Below are 23624 nucleotides of genomic sequence, written 5' to 3' on the forward strand. Positions count from 1 at the left end.
GTCTAAAGTTTATTCAGTATCCGATCGTCCTCGAGCTATTTTGAAAGGGATGATCTAGACAGTTCGCTTACCAACATGCACACGAAGGGCCGGGCGAAGCCAGTGCGTCAAGTCATTCATGTCAACAGCAGTACCATCTCTGGGTGTAGCTGAGCTTCTTAGCTGGTAAAGGTTAGGCAAATCTCACATAGACTTTATCGTCCCGCTTTAAAAAGGCCATTCCCCAGGAACGTCCCTATCCAGATTCTGGCATAAGCGGTCTTTATACTCACTCTCCAGTCAAAGAAGAAAACGCGATCAATGCTACTATCCATGTTTTTCAAAATCCTCTCAACCTCTGGGAGATATTCGGTTTCCACAATATAACGATTGTTAAAGAGATTCATGTTGAGCTTTGTAAGAGACTTTTGGAATTGAAATCCATGAGAGTCAACTGTGAAAGAGCTAGGGTTGGTTCGAATGTCTGTGATTGACTGCTGCTTGGGTTCAAATTCAAGGTTCGTGGCTCTCTGATCTTTAGCATCCTTCTGGATAGGAATAAAAATCTGGAAGGGCTTTTCATGTCGATAAAGCGGGAGTCTTTTGAGATATTCGATATCTGTAACTACTGGATTCAACTCCATTCCTCAAGTGTTTTGAACTGTTTGCCAGCTCTTCAAAATAACTGAAAGAATGCCGTAACTTAGTTTTATCTCTCGGACAGTAAGTCTTTAGGATTGTATATCCTCTTTGAGGGCTTTCACATTTCTCACCTGGGTAGTAGTTCGCTCATACGTTGAGCCTCTTCAAGCGTTCTACTTCTATATGGAAATCTTGAACATTGGAAGGATTCTAAGTCAGAAAACTTTAAATATTAGAGGAGTTGGTCGGAAGTGATTCTCAGGTGCTGCCAGTGGTTGGTATTAAGCTGGATCGTATACCTATATTACAAGTGTAAAACTTCCCTCGAGTGCTTGAATGACTCGAGCCTACTGCAGTAACTAGTATGCAGTCTGAGGTGGCACTGGCTGGAATCTCCAGGGCTCACCTAACAGTAAGTTACTTACTGGGGCTCCAATACTTCCCTAGATACCGTATACTTTGCGTCTCAAGATTCGTACTCCGCAGTTCGCAGTTCGCAGTTCGCAGTTCGCACCTCGCAGTTCGCACTTCGCACTTCGCAACTGCGTTAACCCCGCACTTACACGCTTTAAGTTCCCGAGAGCCTCTGCGCCTGAGCACGCATGAATTAATAGCCTAGTTTCAGAAATTCACTCCATTCACTCATTTATTGTTTGAACTTTTCAATCCCCGTCCTCCAGATTGAGAAAAGTCAAGACACTACACTTCGAGAACTGGTAAGAGAATTGATTCTATCTTTGTATCATATCTCGACCACCACTTCAAATACAATTTTTTGACGTGATAGAATGTAAAGAAGTTCAACCCGACCGCCATCAAGATGAAGCGCACCGAGTCCTCTGATGATCGCAACCAGCTTGCCCCCCACATGCACCCAGAAGGAGACGATGAAATGCCGAGCTGGGTTCACAGCGCCATGGCAGCGGAAACACTATCTCAGCCCTGGAAATCCGAATTTGGTATCGAAGAAGATCCAGCATTTGGCGAAGGAGAGGACATTCTTGCATTATACAATGAGGGAATAGCGGCATGCCCCGGGGAAGGCTCGCTTGCTGCTTAAGCTTAGCTAAATACTTGACCAAAGGGATACGAGGGAAATAGTGAGGGAAGATTCACCTGGTTTGTTCGGGGGCATGGTTGCGAAGCAAAACCTGAATGAATTACTTTGCCGGGTTTTCATAGGCTCAATCAGACTGTACCCGCCGAATAATTGGACCTCGGGAGCCTGTCTCAAAATTAAACCATGTGGATATGAGCACTTCATCAGCTATTCGTTTTTAACCCAATCACTTTTACTTTATTTGCATGTATTACCAACTTTGGAAACTCTGATATGAGGACGTATTGGTGGCTAGATAGTATTTAACGAGCCCCCCCCCCCGTCAGTTTTTAAACAAATTAGAGTGTGAAAGGAACTCGGAGGAGATAATTTCGGCATTTTAATGTTATATCGAAATTCTGTCGGTGTTCAGATGTGGAGTTTGCGTAGTACAGAAGTAACATCAGAACTATTCCTAAAGGCATGCAAAGCTGGTGAACAAGATGTGAAGACTCCTCTGAGAGTGATGAGGGACCATATGATCATTTGAAGACAGACTTTGAAATCAACTTGAACATTTGCACAAGACAGTAGTAAATAAGCAGTCAGATGATTCCCACACCTATAGTATCACAGCAACCTATAGTATCACAGCATTGAATATGGCATATATGAAGGTATGGGGACTTTAGATAACCCCCGAGGCTTGTTGCACATAGCAAAGAAGTGACCGTCCAGTCCATCTACCATCGAAATTAGGTTGAGTCCAGTCGAAAAGGGCCAACTCATCCGACACTCCCTTGAAATATTCGGGACAGTCAAGCATGAGAAGATTCTGCAGAACCTCTCTAGATGAATCTTCCAGATTTTGTACTTCTTCAAGGTCCTTGGTCTGCGCCCGTAGAACCTTTGCCAGGTGGAATTGTGTCCTAGCCAAAGCTCCTTCATACCATCGTTTTCTTTTTGCGCGGGAGATACATTCTCTGAAATATGTCCTATACCATGACGGTCAGTATTTTCTTGTTGGTTTTCACTGGCATGCAAATTTGTGATGCCGGACCAGGTAGATGGCATATTTAAACTTACTCAGACTCATCAAGTCTACCCAGATGGTAATACATGGCGCCAACTGCATATAGGCTCTGGAGGGTCATTTCTTCTGTTTTACCACAGACTGTTTCTCTTCCAGTCAACACCTCAAGGTGTCGATTGAGAGCGGCGTCGAGATAACCGGCCTGCAACATTATACACGCGAGGTCATACTGGAACCAATAATATCGCGAGTTCTTTCCATCTGTTTTTAACTTCAAGGCTATCCCTTTCTCTGCAATTGAGATTGCTTCGGTATACCGCGCCTGGTGCATGCGGACGAAGGAAACATTGTGGTAATATTTTGCGTATTCATAAGGATGTTCATCCTCTGTGCCCCATTCCTTGTATTTTTTGAAGCAAATATCAAATTGAGCTTCAGCTTCCAAGAAGTCATTCCTCTGGAGGTTGGAGAGTCCCAGCTCGTTTGCCGCGTTGTAGAACAAAATCTCGATGTCTGGGTCATTAACTTTACCGGTCTGGTATTGTTCGAGCCAGAACTCCCGGATGGTATACATGGATTGTCTCCTTGCTAGACACTCAGCTCTTTTGCTTAGCCCTAGACTTTCCAACAGCATAGATGTCATGCAATGAATATCGGCTCTTAGAGCACCCAGCGGTGGGTATTCAAGCGAATTTAGAATCTTTTCCGCTGTTTCAAGAAGGATCATACCATCCTGAGTGCTTGGGTTGGACCGTTCCCAGACGTGGAAGCCCGCGTCGTAGAACAAAGTAGCATGGCCAATAGTGCCACCAATAGGCGGATGCGAGGCAGCAAGAGCGTTGCATAGGCTAACTGCGTGTGGATTTGATTGTTGGAATTGTGACCAAAAAGTGGGATCGGGAATCTGCCTTCTCGACGCATGAGGTGACGCCCTTCGAACTATAGAGAAGGCATGATTGAATATGTCATCTCGAGTTTTTGGGTTCTGGTCCATTTTCAGACGCAAGGCAAGCTGCAGACTGCGATGTATTAGAAGAACTGGCTCGTCCTTTCCATACATATCCACCGTCTCAGTGCTCACGAGGCAACGCTTATTCAGGTACCTGCTCATCTCAAGGAGTCTTAAGGGTCAGTTAACCAGCACTGATTCAATCCAAACGGGAGACAGTGCATACTCAATATTCTCTGACCCCGGAGGGATAGACCAACCATTTCCATCCGCAATGTCCTTCGCCAACCATTCTTCTGGAACTCCATCCGGGTTAAGATAGGCTAATATTTGGATCAGTCGACGGGCGTTTGCAGGAAGTTCCTGCAGGGCTATGTCCCAAACAATCTCAAGATGTTTCTCATGCTGCTGGGCAAGTGTTTTGCCTCTCCAGACTATTCCTTGCCATCTTTCCTTGAAGAAATCCCGAAAGTAGGACAAGCTGTGCTTTGATTCACTGATATAGCCACCAATATGCGCAATCGCAAGAGGCAACCCCCCAACCATTTCTGAGATCTCTTCTAGCAGCTCCTGGTCCTTACTTGAAACCTGGCCCTCATCGCGGCGAAGACAATTTAGAAGGAGCGAAGCACCATCCTCAGGCTTGAGTGATTTCAGAGAAAATATATCATCGGTTCGGTGCTTCAGCTCCTCTATTTGTGATGTGAGTAATATAGCGGATGACCTATTATTGCTCTTGCTTGGCCAGGCCAACTCAATAACATCCACGGTCTGCATGTCCACGTTATCAAAGATCAAAAGCCAAGAACTGTCTGAGTTCCGCACATATTAGCCGTCAGTACAATCAACGATATGGCATAGAAATATTTTATCGTGTACGCACCTGTAGACTCCAACCAAGAGCGTACGACATCAATCGATCCAGCAGGCCCGCTTATCTCTTTCTGGAGAATTGTCTTCGCAATATTGTTGAATGACTCAGCCAGCTGAGTAGGTGTTTCTGCATGCACCCAAAGACGATATTCATAGTCGGACTCATAAGCCCGATTGTATCCAAGAGCTGCTTGTGTCTTTCCAATACCACCCATCCCGTGAATGAGACATGACGCGGGCTTAGTCCCACCGAGGGTACCTTTCGGTGCTAACATTCTGTGTAGGTCTTCGAGGAAATCGTCTCTTCCCAGAAAGTAATTGTGTAAGCGGGGCATGTTCGTCTTCGATAGCCTATCTGGGGCTTGTTCCGACCGGCCTCCTGTTCTCAGATGAAAAACTGTAACCCTGTGGACTTCCTGCGAAAAATCTGCCTTCTTTTGGTTCCATGTAGCTTGAATACCTTTCAAGCTTCGACGAGATTTGGAAGAGAAAAAATTGGTTGCTATGTGATCTTATGCGAGAGAGATCAATAAAATGTCAGTGAGATCTAGATGAGAAAAGTCTGAATCGACCATAATTTGACTCACACAGGGCGCCTTTCTCCATGTATTTGATGGTGGATAGACAAAAGTTGGCATAAATGTCAAACATCTCCTGAACATAAAGTTGGAGCACCTTGTTACCGGGAAACATGCTGATATAGCTGTCGAAAAGCGGGAAGCTTTTGTAGAATTCTTCCAGTTGGACAAAAAGTTCCTCCGTATGCTCTGAGTGGCGACATAGACACTAGGGAAGAAATTCATCTTTTCAGTATTTATGGTACTTAACTTGCAGTAGAATCAAAGGAAGACTAACCTCAATCACCGCCAACGACGCCGACCATACCAAACTCGTGACAGTATTCCCTTGTGCTGCTGTGGTCACAGCTTTTTCAAAAGATCGCACATGGTCAAAGTGAGGATATAACCTGTCATTAACAATTTTGACGACATTCTTTCTGGAGTACTTGGCTAAGACATATTCAAGAGACTTTTGGAAAGCTTCATAATTGTTCATGTCACGGTTCACGTCAAATTTGGACTTCACTAATCCGTCTTTCAACTTGAAAATGCTGTTCTCCCAAGTACCAGATCTTGACAGCATGATCTGAGATAAATAATGAATAAGTGCGATGTTGCTATATTCTCGAAGCGAAAAATATGGAACAGATAGGTGGGTATTCTGTCCGACTTGGTTGCAGTGATTCAGGATCTGGGGAGTCCATATTTCGGACGCACTCTCCAAAAAAGCAAAAAAGCGATTTATTACAAGAGGGGTCGTTGATGCATTCTTAGTACATGCAGAGACATGATCAAACCAACCAAGTATATCCACGTGCACTGTCCAAGGTTTGGGGCTATGTATGTTTGCTGATTTTGGGCGGCTAGGGGTTTATTGATCCGATTCTCGGCTGTAGCCCGGGTTTCATGGGCTGCAGGGATGATCGCAAGCCACCTTGTAGGTACCAATCAACTTGGGTTGGCCCAATGACGCCATGGGGATACAAGATAGTTCGTATTAAATACGCGATCCCTACGGCTAGGATGTTTTTGGGTAGAAAGGTTTTAGAACCCACTATTAGATCCTCGAGTGAATGGCTGCCTATCCATCGCCTCATCTCCAGGGATTAATCCAGGCTGGGGGTCGTGCTACATAGCACTAAATGGCTGAGCACCTAGATTTAGGTGGTCGCATATGTACGCATTCTTGGCCCAATGCTCAACCGCTGATGCTGATACATATGAAGTACAGCTGCCAGTGCACATGTGAGGCTCAGCCGCCAGGCCGGAACGGATAGTAGCAGGTATGTACCGTGACCCCGCACCAAACATTTCAAATATAAATTCAAGTTCTTGCTACTCACACCTCCTTCCAAGTTTTTGCTACTTTGATCTTGTGAATGTCGATGTTGAGATTATCTCAAGGACTTTCTCACATAAAAAATCTTGCTGCCATCGTGCTCTTCTCGTGCCTCGGCCACCAATTATTGGACCCAGTCAAATATTTTTGGTACACTCATCTCAAAATGTGAGTCTTTTTCCGAAGTTACTCCAGGGCTTCCATGTCATGGAAGATCTGTATGTAAATGATTTAATTCTATTACAGGTCCGAGGCAGCTCAAGACTTGGATGCAATGGTAATGCGTCTACAGGCATCTATACCCATTATCGAGGAGATTCGCAGTATCACTGGCAATGCAGGACTCTCTATTGGTGTGTTGCATAAAGGAGAGGTGATATTCAGAGAAAACCTGGGCTACCGTGACGTAGAAAATAAAGTCGCGCCAGACAGCGATACTATTTTTCCTATAGCCTCCTTGACGAAGGCTCTCGTCGCCGCTGCTTTTGCTGAGTTGGTTGATGATGGGAAATTGACTTGGGAAACAAAGTTGTCTGATTTGGTTCCTGAGTACAAAAGTCTTACCGACGATATCAAGCTTCCTCAACTCGTCACGGAGGCCAACATCGTTGATTTGCTCGCTCACAGGCTTGGTCTTACAGCAGGGAACAACTTCTGGTCTCAAAAACAGCAGATAGTCCTAGCCGACAAAACTGAGACTGCAAGAATCTTGGGCTCATTGCAGCCAGTGGCGGAATTTCGCTCCAAAATGGTATATTCAAACTGGGGCTACGGCCTTGCTGGAGAGATCCTTGAAGACATTTCCAATCAAGGCCTGGGGACTTGTCTCAAAACCAAGTTGTTTGAACCATTGAATATGGCACGCACTAAGCTTGGCCATCTTGATGACTCTAACAGCGCAAAGTCTTATATGGCTCTCGGCGATGCAACGCCCTTCCTTGTACCGCCAACGGCCTATGTGGAGGGGACTGCTCGAGCTGGTGCCGGTGCATGCAAAAGCACAGTCAACGACCTCTTGGTACTTTACAACTCTTGGATGGGAGCAGCAGCGGAACAACAGGAATCTGGAAATACCTTTTCACCGGAGTCTCCGATTAGGAGGGCCTCAGAGCTATGGACAAGCCATGCTTCAATGACGAATGACACCAGTTACGGTCTTGGCTGGGTTTTGACTGAGCTTCCAGGGCAGGGAGGACTTGTCGGGGTCAACGGATACGAGGCCGATTCTATGCCTATAATTGCAAAAGGCACAACTAAGCAACGTATGGTATATCACCAAGGGTCTGTATGTGGAGCCCTGAGTGCAGTGTATCTTCTTCCCGACACGCGAACTGCAGTCATTGTTCTGGGAAACTCTTTTGATCTCTGCGATACCCCTGACTGGGCTAGTCAAGTATTGTTGGAGGCCATTCTAGCTCCCACTGAGCCCAATGACTATATTGAACTCGCAAGAAAAACATCCGCCAATGCGCTTTCGCATCATGAGCCAACTGCCACTCAACTACGCGAGGAAAAGGAGTCGGGAACCACCCCAAAGTCTCTCGACCAATATGAGGGTCGGTATTACAATAAAATCGGGAATTTCTTCCTTGATATCTCTATCGATGGAGAAGGCCTTCGCATGGCTCCACAGGGCTATGATGCTGCATCCTATAGCTTGCACCATTATCACAATGATGTCTTCGCTTGGGACTGCAATCGTGATGCCGAGTCTAAAGAGGCACTTTACCCACAGTTTGCTATTGGTTTTCATCGAGTTAGATTTGAAGCGGATGAGAGCGGAAATGTGGTGCAGTTCAATTGGCAGATTGACAAAGCAATTGCCGAGGGAGAAACATTCTTCAAAAAGGCTGAACCAAAGCTGTGACCTCCAGAGCAATGTCGTGATGTTTCTCACCGAGAGCCATCTTGCTATGTTTTGAAGCATATGCGTGTTGTGCTGAACTTAAGCATTTGTCAAAATATCTCGATCAAAGATCTCTATATCATGCTTTCAGTTCTTTTTTTCAATTTTCAGGGTCATTTAAATGTTGATGTTGATTCATTCCAAGGTCCAAAGTAGTAGAACATAGATATGTAGGTTAACTAGACTTGAATTTACGCTTGTATGAATCCAGAGGGACGGTCGGGACGGTCAACTGATCTCTGCCCAGGGGTGAGGGGTTTGGTCGGTATTTTCCTTCTTTCTCCCAGTTGAATCTTTTTTACCTAGGATTCAAGTACTCCCTCTGATGCCCTTGTGGGTTTTCATGTGTGTATCTTTTCGGTGGAATACAGAAGAAGAACATACATGGCTGCTGCTTTGGCCCTGTTTGCTTCTTTTTTTGCTTTTTCTTCAGCTTGATCCGACTCGGGCGTCTGGGCACCCAGTTCCCTCATTGGCCAGAGCGAACATATGTATGTGTTGTGATAAGACGCACATACCACATACATACATGATGCATGATCGTGACTCAATCTCAGCTTGATTATTTACGCGCCCAAACCAATGTGACAACTTGAATACGTACTAGAAAGCAACGCGGCTCAAAGAAGCATCTGACCTATATTTTCACCCCTCCCGTTCCGAAGTACCCAATAAGCAAACTACTGAGGTTAACATACATCAGGTCCTACACAGGTACACTAGATATTTAGATGTACATTTGTATGGATGCTGCACACTGGCACTTCGCACATTGCTCTCACAAGTGCTAGTTCAAGTGTTATGTGTCTTTCGCTTTTGGGGTCCGAGTCTAGTATGCACTTTTGATTCGCTTACCATTGGCCGAAGCAACCTCATTGATATTGTTGTACTAGTGTGATGTATCGTGAATCCAGGCAGCTGGCGCTGATTTTGAAGTGCCGCTTTTGCCGCAGGGATAAGCGTCGAGTAAGTGATCCATTGTCTTTTATCAATCCCACCAATTTTTCCAGATGTCGAAGGTCCAACCTTGGAAGGATCAAAGGTTACCAAGTATGATATTTTATATGCCAACTGACATGACAAAAACTGCTCCAAGTGCCACCCAGAACACCGAACCTGGCCCGGACAAAAATGCGATGCCTGTGAGAAGTATGGATATGATTGCTCGGTTGGACGAAATGCGAAGGATGAGAGAATAGATATTGCCCAACTTGAAGACCATGAGCTTGGGCCGAACCATTCCGCTTCGAGTGATACAACTGCGCTTGAAAAGACCGCCGATGCCTGTATGGTTCTTTTTTCCCTCCTTCAGTCCGGTTAATTCAGCCGCGAAGTCATATAGTACGACCATTATACTTCCAATGACCCTTCAGCTGACCCGATATCTTATGAAGCTTCATCACAATCCTTACAACTCAATGAAAGCCCAAACACCATCTATCTAAAGGGGGTGAATCCGCTGGTTTTGAATATTCGTGTACCTTCCGAGTATCCCACTAAAGAAAATATCGATATTAAGATAGACTTGGAGGAAATAATAATCCATACGTGGGCAAATCCAAGCACATATCGTGGGATGTGTAGCCCTCGCCTGGCGATGACAATGGCAGATCTTTTCGCTCATTTCCGCCAGATGGCAATATTCGTACGAGACCTCTTGAAGAGCCCCTACTCCATCCAACGCATACATGTCTAACCCTGAGGATCCTCCCACAGGATGAAATGGTCTTTTTTGCATTATGGGCTTTTATATTGGTTAACGTATCTATCAATGCGAATCGAGCTGTCACCGTTCGCCTGGAGGCGGAATACCGCAAATACTTTGGAATGGCATTAGATTCTCTGATGAGCCAAGGCGAAGTAGTGCCAGACTCCTTCGATATTCGAATTTTAGAAAAGCCGATTCCAACGCAGTATGCTTTATTCTTGTTAGCATGGTTTGGAGTAAGTCTCCAACATTTGACATTCCATATAAAGATAGAAGCCACGCGGTTTGGCAATTTTTCGGATGTTTCGAGAAGCCTCAGCTAACGTTCCACATGGATCAACTAGGCGTTGACAAATGAGCCACATGTCGTTGAGTTCATGGTAACACGCCTAACTACAATACGGCAGCAGAGTGCAAGTTTTCCATTATGCCTTATATTCTATGCAGATTGCTTGAACACCTGGAACTTGCGAATAAATGTGAGTGGTCATTTTTCTTATCAACATTGGAAACTTTGAGATCTTATGTCTAATGCCATTATGTAGTTGGCAGAGGAGCCACTCGGGAGAGGCCTTCAAATTATTCCCGGTACTTCCCCAGCTCAACAAACTACGGTCAACATTGACCCTGCTTTTTGATAATGCCTGGGAATGTGATTGTGACCGTGGTTCTACAATACAGGGAACTCAAAATGTATTTGGATGATACTGTAGCTATTAGTATTCCAAGCATATCCCAAAAACACCAAAAAAATAAATTGAATTTTTGATAGGTACCAGTATTCTAACTACCTGTTTCCGCGAAATGAGCTAAGGCAAGGCTTAATTGGAATCTTTATCACCTCCATTTTCTGGCTCCTACCAGTTGGAGGTTGAAGATGAAGATGAAGAACTTGTTCTAAGCCAAAGCAAATAGCTTTCTAGGAGCAAAGCTTCACATAGGATCTGATAGCACAGAAAGCCTGATCTCACGCTGGTAATCTGTTTTGTGAAATGTGAAATGTGAAATGCCTTACTTATTTGCACTGGTCGAACTTGTAGTTAATGAGATGGGCGTTTTGAACTAGTGCCTCGCGTTTTATTGGGACGACTCGCCCGTACTGTCGGCGTCCTGTGTGGTCCAGTCGGTGAACCACGACGAACAGGCTGTGAGCCGATCCACTGAGTGCCCTGGAAGCCACGCTCAGTTCTACTCAGCGAGCAAAAAAAGCGAGGAGGTGAGCACTAATCCGGAAAAGGGACAACCACAAATAGGAAGGAAAAATCGACTATGTACTAAGCAGGGTACATGATGATCAATTTGGAATTTGATTGTATAAAGCCTTTGAAATGGTGTACTTGTACTCAGTACTGTACTATGAACAGCGAGAGAGGATGCAATATCCACAAACGCGGTGACAACTATGCAAAACACAACCAACAAATAACTACTAGTATGTTCTCATTGTGGTTATCTGAATCTGTATTTACCCGTTATAACCAACACCCTCAAGCTCCTTACGCACAGCATCCTCCGTCTGGATCTTCTTCATCTGCGTATCCTCCAGCTTCTCACCACCAGCAAGACGCATCTTCAGCTCATCGATCGCACGGATCTTCTTGAGCAGGCCGCGGATCTTCTTATCCTGGGCAGACTGGTCGACAACAGGAGCAGCGGGGGCCGGAGCGGGGGTAGGAGCTGGAGCTGGAGCAGAAGCAGCCGCAGGGGCAGGCTTAGCGTTGGTGCCGTTAACATTGCCGTTGGGGACACCATTCTTGCCGCCGCGGGTGCGGTTACGGTCAGAGCTGGGGGCAGCGGGGGCATTGGCGGGAGCTTCAGTCTCCTCATCACGGGCCTTCTTGGCCGCTTCACGCTTCTTCTTGTTCTTCTGGGCGGACTTGGAGAGCTTCTCTCCGTCAGCACCGGTGGGAAGAGCCACACCGCCGCCGGGAGCAGCTCCGGGAGGAAGATACTCCTCCGCGGGCTCGGCGCCGGGAATTTCACGGCGACGAGACTTGCCGAAGCCGTTGGTGATTCCGGCTCCGGGGGCACCGTCACGGACGTAGGCGGCACCGCCTTGATCCTCACGCTTGAAGGCCAGGGGTGTCAGTTGGCCGCGGGCACCAGGGGGGGCGATAAGCGCCAGCGGGCTTCACGGGGGCCTTGCGGGTGCTCAGGTAGGCGGTGGCGGACGGGTGAGCAACGGGGAGCTTGGTGAAGGGGTCGCCTAGAGGGTGCTGGCTGATGTTCGCAGGGCGCCAGGTCACATCGTACAGCTCGGTCATTTCTTCGTTGTACATGAGGCTGCCGCTGATGTGCCAGATACGGACACCGTTGTCAACGCGGAGGCGAGGGCTGGTGGTGGCGGTCAGGATATACTGTCCGTCGGGAGACCAGGCACAGACACTGGCATTGGATGCCTCGACGGTCGCGATCTTGTGGAAGTTCTTATCCATATCATAGATATCCATCTGGCCAGCCAAGTTACCGAAACCGGCAACGAGAACGAAACGGCCATGGGGCGAGAACTGAATGGTGTTACGCGGGCTCAGAGGGAAGGTGTGGGTAGGCTGGCCGCGCATGTTGAAGATGGTGGTCTTCGCGGGCATGTAGCCGTAAACGACACCGAACTCTTTCGAGTTGGGGTTCCAGCTGACATCGTGGATGGGGCCCTCTTTGTCTGCATGGTGTTAGTGTGTTGTTCCAAAACGAGGGATCGTAATATTCTCATACCGAGGTCAATGCGCGAGTCAAAAGCGCCGCTGGCACTGAGCAGGTACAGGGTGGTCTCGCCATAATAACTCTTGCCGGTGCGGTCCACCTCGGTCTGCGCGAGGACAATCAAGGTTGTGCCGGAAGCGTTCCACTTCAGCTGAACCTTGTCGCCCTTGAAGAAGCTCTTCTGCGAGACCGGGGCATTGAACTGAGGCACAATAAATACCTTAACCTGGGCAGGCTGACCCTTACGCTCAGGGATAAACACCGCAATCGAATGGGTCTGTCCCGGCGAGAGGGCAAAATCCGCCACCCCCTCCACACGCAGCTTATTCCAAACGTTCGACAGGTTATCGCTCTGGTAGAACTGAACCTCGTTGGTCACGACGCGGGCACACAGCTTCTCATCGGCGGTATATTGCAGATTCCAGCCCGTCTGTTGTTTCTGGACGAAGTTGCCCACAACAGTGTGCTCTGAACCAGTCTCAATTGCGCGCCACACCTTCAGGTTCTTTGTGGCATCGCCGTTCTCGTCCTTGGTCGGTCGTTGCCAGGTGATCACGTAGGTTCCAAGCGGGGAGAAGCCCAGCTCGAACACGTTCTCGGCGGTGATGGTGGAGACAACGTTACCGGCGGAGGAGTCGACGATGGTGACCCTGCAAAATTGAAGAGATCCGTTAGTTTGATTGAGAAGGGACCCGAAAAAAAGGGCCCACAGCTGGGCGGGGATAGGATAGTCAGTCCCCGCTGGGATAGCTCTACATACCTGTCGGGAGAAGCCCATGCGTAGTAGCGGCCACAAGGAGAGTAGGCGCTGCAGCGGAGGTTACCCTCGGGTCTCTCGAAGCCTGACAAAGGCTGGTAGACAGGAGAGGCATCCATGATGCCAATCCCTTTGAGGGTGCGATCTTTCAAGAAAGTCAGTCATCGTCTTCTCGTTGCGCGAGTGACTGGAATTTTTCCATTTCCCAGCGGCGACTGTCCGTGGAGTGTGTAGAGAGAGGGGAGGATGAGGAGGAGGGGAAAGTGTGGAACCCACATGCAAGTTGTGTCGAAGCCGCCATTTTGAGCAGAATTCAAAATTGCAGGAGCTAAAACCACCAAAGAAAAAAAGGGAGTATCTCGACTCTAAATGCAAGAAGCGTAGCAAATATGCTTTATCCTTGTTTCCAAGACACTGGTGTAATGTACCAGGACAAACGAAAACACAATGCGACCGGAGACTGGGCCGTTATTCGGGACCGGAAGAAGGTCGAAGGGAGTTCGGAGGAAGTGAGATGAAAGCGATGATCGAGCTATTCACGTAAGAGAAGTTGCTCGGTAAGATGAGTGGGTGGCTTCAAGAAGAAATCGAATACACGACGTGGCAGACAAGATCGGTCTTTGTCGGTCGGGTTGGGGCGAACCAAATTGGGCGAAAGAAACTCGCAATTGAAAAGACTTGGAGAGAAACGTGGAGAGATGAATCTTCAGTGCTAGACAAGTCAATGCCAGCAGGCGGAATTGAGGAGGGTGTGGAGGGTGATTGGGGTGAGAGGGTGGGGGGGAAGAAGAGAGGATGAAGAGAAGAGAAGTTGGAAAATTTGGGTGTTCCGCGTTGTTCAGCCCGGAGGCGGCATGCCGTCATGGGAGGCCGAGATCTACAAATATACAGTAGGGTAAGCTTGTATAGTATTTTATAGTACTAGCATATTTAGTATTCATTCTACTCTCTGTACTTACAGGTAAAATACTAGTAGTACTAGCCCTTTCCTTGTTCACCTCATCTTCGTCTACACCGTAGTTACCTAGGCTTACATAGTACACATGTAGACTGGTATATCTCAGTATATCCCAGTATCACGCCACAGCAGCCTACTGGGTTATACTATTAAGTTACTTCAAGTTCAAGTTGTCGCAAGGCATACTAGTATTAAAAGACTAGGCTAAATTGCATTTACACAAACAGTGAGAATAAAAGAGACAATTCCATCCGCCATACTCCTAGAAATACAGATCACGCGACTTCCTCATCGAGCAACTTGTGAACTGAGATAGGCACAGACAAGGCGCAGAATCCCATCACCTAGAGTAATGATAATGATAATGACGAAAAAATCACTCCAAAGAAAACGCCTTCCAACCTGGTCATGTTCTACCTACATTCATTCCATTCCATACAGTCCTCAATCTATTCATGACCCGGAGTCCCAAACCCACCACCACCACCACCACCACCACCACCCTCACCCCGATCAAAAGGCGAAGCAATACGAGGAGTTCGAGCCGTAGTATCAACCACATCACGATCAAAAGTCATCCCATCAACCATGCGCGCATCCTCCATCGGCTCAGGCGTATTCGACCCAGCAGGCGAAGGCGACATACCATTATCACCCGCATAACCCTGATGCGCCTGCTGCTGCTGATACAACTGCGACGGATTCTGCTGCTGCTGCTGCTGTTGTTGCTGCAAATAAGACGCCAAAGGATTAGACCGACTAACATTCGAACTCATCGACGTCGGTCTAGCACCACCAGCACCGCCAGAAGACATCCGATTAAGACCAGGCGGCGGTCGCGAAGTAGGACCACTGATAGTACTACTCGCGCCCTCCCCAAATCCAACAAGACTTGCATTCCCTCATCACTAACATTACTAATGCTCGAGATAGCATCGTCATGTTCATGTTCATGTTCATGATCGCGATCCATCGGATCTGGATCTTCACTCATTTTATCCTCGTAAGCTTCACTGCCGCTGGCCCATGTACTAGTGTACGTATTACCTCCCAGACTACCCGTAGCACTCGCGCTGCCGACGGTACTGCGCTCTTTCAGCGTTGCAGGACTGTCGAAGTAGCCGTACGAGGCTGCAGCGCCGGGGGTGTGTGTTTGAGGTGTGGAGGTCGCATTTGCACCCGCGCCTGTATTTGCGTTTGCGTTTGCATTCGCGGGAGGAGGAGGAGTAGTGGCCGCCGGCTCGGGCTGTTGCTACTCGTTCTAGACCGGCGAGGCGGGAGATGCGGTCGGCGCGCTCGGCGTCTAGGGTTGTTGTTGAGGATGTGGAGGCTGAGGAGGATTGGTGGGTGTGACGGGCGTGGGGGAATGGTGCGCCTTGGTGGCCGTCTTTTATGGCTGTTGTTGATAGGGCTGAGAGGCCTGAGTTTGGCGTGCCACTGTTATATACCGATCACCGACCCCGCCGAGGTTAGTCAAGGGATTATTGGGAGATGGAGATGGAAGTGGGCGTCGAGAAGGAGAGCTCTTACGGTCCCATATCTGATGGTGTGACGGGGTCTGAAGGTGGAGGCGGGAGGTTGATCAGCGTTGGAGTAGTCATTTTGATGGATGTTATCAGGTGTTTGGAGATGGACGGAGGGGTGAGAGTGAATGAGGGTAAGGGAGAATGAGAGAAAGAAAAAGCAGTGTCAGTTCCAAGGTGAACTCGGGATCGAGTGCTGTTGTTTCAGAGTAAGTCAAGGGGGAGAAGGCGAAAAGGGAGTAGGGAGTAGATTGTAGATGAAATGGGAATTGCGGGGTGAGAAAGTGACCGACTTCAGACCCGCGCAAATCGTAGAAGATTTAAATAATTTCGTGAGTCTCGCGACGTCATGTCGCCGATCACATTGAGCCAATCAGAGTGGAAGTACCTTGCGAGGTTTGCATTGGCTGGGATCTTAGGATCTTACGCTAACAAAGGAAGAAAATGGTATCTGGATATTTGCAAATGCAGCTAGGTTCAGGTTCATACATTCATTCATACAAAGGTCGTTTGAAACAACTACTACAAGGAGGATGGATACAGCCCGCTGGATCCTCCCCCCGCCTAAGGTCCTACTTCCACCGCTGGTATCAAGTATCGTCCCCAACCCTCTACTGGCTGACCTTGCGGTTTTCATAGTGACCACGCAGGTCATCCACCTCTTTCTGTAGCCGTGAAAGATCAGCCAGTATGTCGGTCGCGTTAGATGGTTGAGGGAGCGGGGTCTCTGGCCGGCTTGCTTGGGGTTCCGCCCCGCCATCACTGGCGCGGAGGATTGAATCCCGTGCTCGACGAGGGGGTGGCGGTGGAGGGGGTGCTCCGGAGGAGGAACCAGTAGCTGGAATTCCGTAAGATGAGTTGCGTTGACCAGGTTGGAGTGGTGTTGGCCGCGAGCTAGGTGCTGATGGTGGTGGCGAAATTGGGTCCGCCGGGGTCCCGGATGCGGGGAGAGCTGCGGCACCAACAGCAACAGCTCGGGTCTCTCCAGGGGTTGGCGGCGGCATGCTAACGCGCTTGCGATCCTGTGACATCGACGATGCCACTGATCGAGTGGAAGGGCCTGGGCTAGGCGGCTGTGAGCTATCGTTGCTCTCTGAATCGATTGATGACATGGTCAATCGGCTGTTGCTCGACTTGGAATTGGACTGCGTAGACTTGGATCGCCGCATTTGGCTATGTCGTCGACTGAGAGGTGGTGTCGGGGGTCGCTTGCTCTGCGAGTGGCTGCGTTGAAGAGAGTTGGTAGAGCCTGATGTCTGCTGGTTATCCGAAGGCGTCAGGAAATAATCGGACGCTGGTGGTGGTGATCCTGCAGTGGCGTTGGGCGTGCCTGAGGGTTGAACAGAGGTCACGCTCTCTGGTGAAGATGCGTGAAAGGAGTGCCGATTCGTGGATCGAGAGGACTCCGGACGAGAGGTTGAGTGTGAACTACTGATGCGCTTGCCATGATGGCTCCTTGGTGGCGGGGGTGGCTTTTTCTCTTTGTCGGCACGACTCGACGAACTTGTGTTACCGTCATTCTCAGGAGACTTGTATCCTGCTGACTGAACAAGTGACGGCGCACTGCCTGGTGCAGTGTTTAGCCCGCCAGCCTCTGTTGTAGATACTTGTGTAGAAGGAGTCTTCAAAGGCGGGACTGTGGTCGATCCCTCCTCGGATGGAGCTGGGTGTGGAGCGGACCCAACAGAATCTCGCGAGTGATGATCGGTCGGGGAAGCAAAGCTCCTCGAATGCTCGTCATTCCGCTCGTCATCTTCATTATCGCTGACGGCGGAATCGGGATTGAACGGGTCTGCTGTTTGATCGTCGGAAGAGGCAGAGGAAGAAGAAGAAGATTCGTGATCCTCAATCTCGAATGACAGCGCCGACTTTCTGGGGTAACCGTTGGGCAGCTGTGAAGCCGGCGGCTGAATGGGCTTCGTAAACAGGTCTGGGGGCAAATTGATTTCGGGTTGGGATGGGGATGGCGATGGCGATGAGTTCCCCAGTGTAGAACCTCCTGTTCCATCCGATCTCTCGTCAGTCCAATGATGCGGGGAAGGGGGCAGGCATTGACGATGCTCGCGTCTTATCGGAAGTGGCGGGTTCGAGTCTCAGGGTGAATGGGACGGGGGGAGGATGGGAATGGGCAGGAGGAGCTCACCATCAAGGTTCCTGGCGCGAAAGGGATTGAAGGCAGACATCTTGGAGATAGATGAGCGCTTCTCTCGGAGAGGATGAAAAGGAAGAGGGGGAAAAGCCCCCCCCGAACTTCTTATCCAACTGGGACTACCACTCACTACTGTGACTATGCGCCGCCCTCCGGCGTCCGGCTGCCCCGACAGGCTGCAGTCACAAATTCAATTTTCAGCTACGGCCCGAGGCTGTCAATTGTTGTCACTGTCAGTATCACTGTGATTTCTACTACTAGCAACGAGTAGCATTGAACTCGGAAAAGACTGTGTTGTCAGGTATAGAAGTGGCCCAAAGGGCGTGTATAATATGGTACAAATAGATATGAATCAACAAGCTCAGCCTTTCGCAGAAATCAAAATCCCATAGCCTCCCCCCCCATAACCAACCGTATTCCCAGTAGACAAATATAGAGATAATAAATAAAGAAATTCAACGATGAGGATGGTCGGCGCAAAAAGGAAGAAAAAAAAAAAGGGAAAAGAGGGGAAAAAAAGGAAAGAGAGAGAAAAGAACGGCAGCCAACCCCAGAAATGGAAATACCAGTTTCATCACCTCTCATTATACACATGCCATGTCTCTTCCTCCTCAAAAAACTTATGCGCCAATCGCTTGCCACTCTCTGTGGGCTGGCTAAAGGCAATCTCAGCCTTGGAGATCTCCATGCCGTAGATGTAATTGCTGACCACGCAGTCCAGTAGATCAAGCGCGATACCTTTCCTCCGCGAAGCTCCGGAAGTCCAGATACGCGACACACCGACAATGGCCGGATGTACCTCATCACGAACCGAGACGGCCGAATCCTTCACAGTGGCGCCATTCATCTCGCCCTGTACGACCGGTCGCGACTCCCAAATGCGCTCCGTCAGTGCGAGCCCCACGCACCGACTATCCTTCATATGGAGAAACACTCGGTATCGATCAACCTTGTCTTCTTCTCCTTCATCGGGCGCGTGTTTCGGTTTCGGTGGCTCGGCTTGACTCCAGAGTATCTCGTCGTCGATTTCGGGAGATGACAGCTCCTTATTCACGACTTCCAGTACGCGCTTGGCTTGGTTCTTGGCACTCGATGAGGATTTTCGATCAACGATTACCACGTATCCTTCGTCGAAACGCGTCGCTTCGTAGACCCAGCGTGATGCATTCGCGCGCATGAATGCCTTGCCCAGGTCTACCCCCGTCGAATTCATCTCGTGGAACTTCTTATGCAGCGCCGCATCTTCCGTGTTGGATGGGATGTACTCCATTCCGCAGGTCGCACAAGTCTTTCGTACCTCATTCCCCAAGTCGATTTGCATTTGGCGCAGCGCTGGTTGTTTTTGCTGCTGCTGTGGTTGCTGCTGCTGCTGCGCCGCCACCGCCGCCGCTTTGTGCTTTGGTGCATCGACATCGGAGGAGGAGCGCACGCTGTTGGAGTTGACTTCGGTCAAGGGAGAACCGGCGGGGGCATCCTTGTTATGTTTGCGCTTGAGGAAAGCAAAGGTTGGTTTGCGAGTATTTGCTGGGGGCGGCGTTAATCGTGGTGGTGGGGAAGAGGGCGGCGTGGTGAGATCGTCGATGTCGTCGAGGGTGCCTTCTGAGAGAACGACGGAATTGCGTCGCGATGGACTGGATAAGACGGCGGCGGATGACTCGCGAATCGCATATTGTAGGTTTGTTTCCGCTTCATCCGATTCATCGAGCACGCGTCTTTTTTTCGCGGCCCGCTCATCGTCATAGACGCGCCATGTTGGTCTTCCGTATGTTTTCATCAGGCCTCTGGTAAGGGGGAGGCAGCGAGGCCCACGCGTTAGCTAGATTGAGAAGGGTTAATAGGATAATAAGACGTACCGCTTAAAAGAATTGGTGACTGTCCACGGCATCTCCCTGGAGGTCCAAAGATGGGGTGGGGAGAATGAAGCTGTTTGTTTTCCGGTACTGGGGGGGGGTTTTGCACTTTACATAGGCGGATCGCCGGTTCCACCGCACGCGTGGCGCTAACTGGTTTAGGTCATATTGTTCGTTTCTTCGTTTTTGCTGGGAGACTGGGTGATTCACAGGAAATACTCACGGGTTATTGTTGGTGTATTCGTATTGTATCCCTTGCTGGGAAGCTGGGGAAGAGGCGGGGTCTTGCAAACAGAATCAGAAATACACAGTGAGCTGAACAGAGCTGTGATTCGGAGGGGCTGGTTTCAATAAGTATCCAGGTTGGAAATCGCCACCAGGTCGAGTAATTACGATGCTAGGGATAGTGCCAGGATACTGTATGGTGTAGGGTAGGTAGATGGGACAGAGGATGGCAACTTCCACTCAACGTTGGATTCTACCTTTTCACCTTCTTACACTATCCTGGGGACCTTTTCTATTTCACTTGCAATTTTGGGAACTTTGAATTCCTCAAGTCTGCCTGGCATGCCCCGGTGGGACGGGCACATCGGGCCTCCTTTCGCCCCTTTCTCGTCCTCAGGAACCAGTGAAACTGGTCAATCAGGGCCTTGCTATTATTTCGACAGGCTCCAAACTGCTGCTGACGACCAATCGCAGCCTAACATCTCACTAAAACGGCCGTGTACAATGTCGCAGCGGGGGAGATTAAAGAGGATTTCGCCCCAGCGCGCCTTTTTCTTACTCGTGTGCTTTAATGAGCCCCCCTCCACAGCCCAGCCCTGAAAGTGTAAAGCCTGGCTGGCTGGTGTCCCAGCAAGATGGATGGATGGATGGCGCGTGTTGCATAATACTATGAGCAAGGCGTGGGAGATCATCATCATCATCATCATCATCATAATCTTTTGTACTTGTTCCAGGTTGACCGCTCTCCACACAACTCACCTTGCTGCTGCCTACAACCATTTCAACTGGATTATCTAGAATGCCTAGATCAACTGTCTATGCCAACACCAACGCCAACACCAACACCAAGTTGACGCACGGCGCCTACCGGGTACCATGTGTTATTTCCACGGGGAGAAACCGGAGCTTCGACCGGGGCACAATGCCCCTGCCTTGCTGATTGGAGCGCAGTTATGAGCAAGATCGCAGATCCTGTATACTGATTGGCCTTGTCCGGCCACCCGTCGCTGGTGACAAACTTCGTTGCTCGTTTTCTCTTGGCCCTGACTGGCACAGCATGGCTGCCCCCGGATTTCTGGATTTCGGGGGTGCATTCTATGCTTGCACAGCATCTACGAAAGTTCAGCGTTACGAGGGTTTGGGTGGCGAGTTTCGAGTTGACGACCGTTGTGACCAATGAGAGATTGATGGATACTCCTGTACAGTACATACATACATACACCCTTTCCATGAGCTCCAGCTCCAGCTCTTGGCCCAGGTCCCTTGCCCTGGTCGCCTGGTCGCCGGCGTGATAGACTTGACAGCGGGGCTCGGATCGTCCCTCGAGCTTGACATTGACAGGCACCGGCTGCACGTTCCAGTAGATCCATCTCTCACGGCAAGAACTATCAGCGCTAGCTTCTCCCAGAGTGGTAAGGCGGGTGAACGAGGCTGACCGTTGTATCACCTCAGCCGTTGGCTGTGTTCGGTGAATCTGATGACGGATGATGATTACCAGTTCGCGGTTCTGGAAGCGTCCATTCGACGAGCGTGATGGATCTGACTTGACTCGACACTCATATGCAGCCATGTTACACATGAAATCACTCGCCAGCAGATAACTCGTTAGCAGATAACTAGTGTAGGTGTGATGGTGGGTGATTGATGAAAGCAACCGTGGCTTCTCAACCCTCCCCATTGAAGATTGAAGACTGAATCTCTTCTCCTCGCCAATGCTTTGCAGGAGTGTGCATCACATATAGCCGGACTTTGAGTTGCAGTGCAGAGTACAGAGTACAGTATGTACTCTGTACATGATGAAGAATAACTCCACCGAAATCGGGCCGCTGCAGGCGATGACACTAGAGCACAATAGAGGGGAGCAAAGTCTCCGCTCCGCTCCGGTTGGGGAGGGGTCGTAGAGTGGTCTTAGAGTAATTCACAGGTGTTATGATCGAGGTAATCACATAAATGAAGCCTGTAGTGTCCTGTCTGTAATGTACCGGTGCCAGTACCAGTAGTAGTCCCTCCACCCACACTAAATTGTGGTCCCGCCTTCGTCCCGCGGAACCGGCGACCCTCACTTCTAACTCAACCCAAAAATCTCTTCCTCGTCAACCTCGCCCTTCAATCCATCAACAATGTCCGACGACGCACAATCCGCAGGAAAGCGAAAGCGCGCGCGTGAGTGATTTGTTCCCAATTACAACTGCTTCCACCCAGTCCCAGGTTCCCAAGTGTCTGCCTTCCCAAGGATTCAAAAAGGCTCCAAAAATTCTCCAATTGGACTCCGCATGACCACGAACCACCACCCCCTCCAGCAATCTAGCCAGATCTTCTGGTGTGACATTGTTGCCCAAGATATTCCTTCTTTCCTTCCTTCTGCACTGCATTGCGCTCAATTCCCATCATGGAACCTGGCCCTCAGCAACAAGAAGCTAACGGTGATCAACCGCTAGGTACTCAATCGTGCCCCCCGCCCGAGCTGCCTCAACTGGTTGCGGAGCAGGCTGTTCCTATCCCTTCGCACGATCGGGATACTCAACGTCTGATCGTCATTCTCTCCAATGCCAGCTTGGAAACCTACCGGGCTGCAGGCCGTGCTGGGTCCAAGGATGAGAAGTATTCTCTGCTGAACAGCGACGAACACATTGGTATCATGCGCAAGATGAACCGCGATATCAGCGAGGCTCGCCCCGATATTACCCACCAGGTATGTCTAGAGAACTGAGCAGTCCTTTTTCTTATATTCGGATTGTCCTTTTAACACCATTTCAAAGTGTCTCCTCACCCTCCTCGACTCCCCCGTCAACAAGGCCGGTCGCCTTCAGATTTTCATCCACACTGCCAAGGGTGTCCTGATTGAGGTCAACCCTTCCGTCCGCATTCCCCGTACTTTCAAGCGCTTCGCCGGTCTAATGGTCCAACTGCTCCACCGCCTGTCCATCCGCTCCACCAACTCGCAAGAGAAGCTGCTCAAGGTCATCAAGAACCCCATCACCGACCACCTGCCCCCGAACTGCCGCAAGGTGACCATGAGTTTCGAGGCCCCCGTTGTCCGCACTAAGGATTACCTTGAGTCGCTGGATCCCAAGGAGAGTGTTGCCATTTTCGTCGGTGCCATGGCCAAGGGCCATGATGATTTTGCCGACAGCTTTAAGGACGACACCATCAGTATCAGTAACTACAGTCTGAGTGCCAGTGTCGCCTGCAGTAAATTCTGCCACGCGGCAGAGGAGGTGTGGGATATTCTGTGAGCGATTTTCGGGTTTGATGAATCCGCGCGCCGCGCAACTACTCTGCGCCGCTGCCTGTTGCCCGCCGTTCGCAGTCCGGTCGACTGCGCCTATCAAGCCACGAATTCCCTTGTGACGGTTGTGACCCCACGGGCTGTGAGCTTTGGACTCTCCTTGTCTCTATTTTCCGGGTATCCTTTTTTTCCTTACTCTGAAACG

At 49.4% G+C, this 23624-nt stretch overlaps 10 protein-coding genes across 10 annotated transcripts; 4 read left to right on the forward strand and 6 right to left on the reverse strand.

Moving 5' to 3' along the window:
* Positions 1-985: 985 nt before the first annotated feature.
* On the forward strand, positions 986-1227 carry N7509_004897 (uncharacterized protein; the record flags this gene model as incomplete). The annotated part of the gene is made up of 2 exons (XM_056629534.1): positions 986-1033; positions 1069-1227. The coding sequence occupies 2 exons, from the start codon at positions 986-988 to the stop codon at positions 1225-1227; spliced, it is 207 nt and encodes a 68-aa protein (XP_056488836.1).
* A 214-nt stretch (positions 1228-1441) lies between these two features.
* On the forward strand, positions 1442-1681 carry N7509_004898 (uncharacterized protein; the record flags this gene model as incomplete). The annotated part of the gene is made up of 1 exon (XM_056629535.1): positions 1442-1681. The coding sequence occupies one exon, from the start codon at positions 1442-1444 to the stop codon at positions 1679-1681; it is 240 nt and encodes a 79-aa protein (XP_056488837.1).
* Positions 1682-2348: 667 nt separating this feature from the next.
* N7509_004899 (tetratricopeptide repeat protein) lies at positions 2349-5658 on the reverse strand (the record flags this gene model as incomplete). The annotated part of the gene is made up of 6 exons (XM_056629536.1): positions 5371-5658; positions 5103-5301; positions 4526-4894; positions 3869-4454; positions 2747-3814; positions 2349-2655 (listed from the first exon to the last, which is right to left on the reverse strand). The coding sequence occupies exons 3-6, from the start codon at positions 4848-4850 to the stop codon at positions 2349-2351; spliced, it is 2286 nt and encodes a 761-aa protein (XP_056488838.1). The 5' UTR covers positions 4851-4894; positions 5103-5301; positions 5371-5658.
* Positions 5659-6694: 1036 nt separating this feature from the next.
* Positions 6695-8281, forward strand: N7509_004900 (D-aminoacylase; the record flags this gene model as incomplete). Its single annotated transcript, XM_056629537.1, has 1 exon — positions 6695-8281. The coding sequence occupies one exon, from the start codon at positions 6695-6697 to the stop codon at positions 8279-8281; it is 1587 nt and encodes a 528-aa protein (XP_056488839.1).
* Positions 8282-11493: 3212 nt separating this feature from the next.
* On the reverse strand, positions 11494-13786 carry N7509_004901 (translation initiation factor 2A; the record flags this gene model as incomplete). The annotated part of the gene is made up of 5 exons (XM_056629538.1): positions 11494-12096; positions 12164-12687; positions 12741-13378; positions 13489-13630; positions 13762-13786. 5 exons carry the CDS (start codon positions 13784-13786, stop codon positions 11494-11496), a joined length of 1932 nt encoding a protein of 643 aa, XP_056488840.1.
* A 1106-nt stretch (positions 13787-14892) lies between these two features.
* N7509_004902 (uncharacterized protein) lies at positions 14893-16044 on the reverse strand (the record flags this gene model as incomplete). The annotated part of the gene is given in 4 exon segments (XM_056629539.1): positions 14893-15315; positions 15357-15689; positions 15700-15880; positions 15974-16044. 4 exon segments carry the CDS (start codon positions 16042-16044, stop codon positions 14893-14895), a joined length of 1008 nt encoding a protein of 335 aa, XP_056488841.1.
* A 533-nt stretch (positions 16045-16577) lies between these two features.
* On the reverse strand, positions 16578-18149 carry N7509_004903 (uncharacterized protein; the record flags this gene model as incomplete). Its single annotated transcript, XM_056629540.1, has 2 exons — positions 16578-17965; positions 18110-18149. 2 exons carry the CDS (start codon positions 18147-18149, stop codon positions 16578-16580), a joined length of 1428 nt encoding a protein of 475 aa, XP_056488842.1.
* A 540-nt stretch (positions 18150-18689) lies between these two features.
* On the reverse strand, positions 18690-20000 carry N7509_004904 (ESCO family N-acetyltransferase; the record flags this gene model as incomplete). Its single annotated transcript, XM_056629541.1, has 2 exons — positions 18690-19896; positions 19969-20000. The coding sequence occupies 2 exons, from the start codon at positions 19998-20000 to the stop codon at positions 18690-18692; spliced, it is 1239 nt and encodes a 412-aa protein (XP_056488843.1).
* Positions 20001-20998: 998 nt separating this feature from the next.
* Positions 20999-21760, reverse strand: N7509_004905 (uncharacterized protein; the record flags this gene model as incomplete). The annotated part of the gene is made up of 1 exon (XM_056629542.1): positions 20999-21760. The coding sequence occupies one exon, from the start codon at positions 21758-21760 to the stop codon at positions 20999-21001; it is 762 nt and encodes a 253-aa protein (XP_056488844.1).
* Positions 21761-22310: 550 nt separating this feature from the next.
* On the forward strand, positions 22311-23426 carry N7509_004906 (18S rRNA pseudouridine methyltransferase; the record flags this gene model as incomplete). Its single annotated transcript, XM_056629543.1, has 3 exons — positions 22311-22353; positions 22629-22882; positions 22950-23426. 3 exons carry the CDS (start codon positions 22311-22313, stop codon positions 23424-23426), a joined length of 774 nt encoding a protein of 257 aa, XP_056488845.1.
* Positions 23427-23624: the final 198 nt, after the last annotated feature.

This window comes from Penicillium cosmopolitanum (genome assembly GCF_028827165.1).
Source record: "Penicillium cosmopolitanum strain IBT 29677 chromosome Unknown utg000006l:49.0-5199605.0:1.0-5204138.0, whole genome shotgun sequence".
Classification (NCBI taxonomy): domain Eukaryota; kingdom Fungi; phylum Ascomycota; class Eurotiomycetes; order Eurotiales; family Aspergillaceae; genus Penicillium; species Penicillium cosmopolitanum.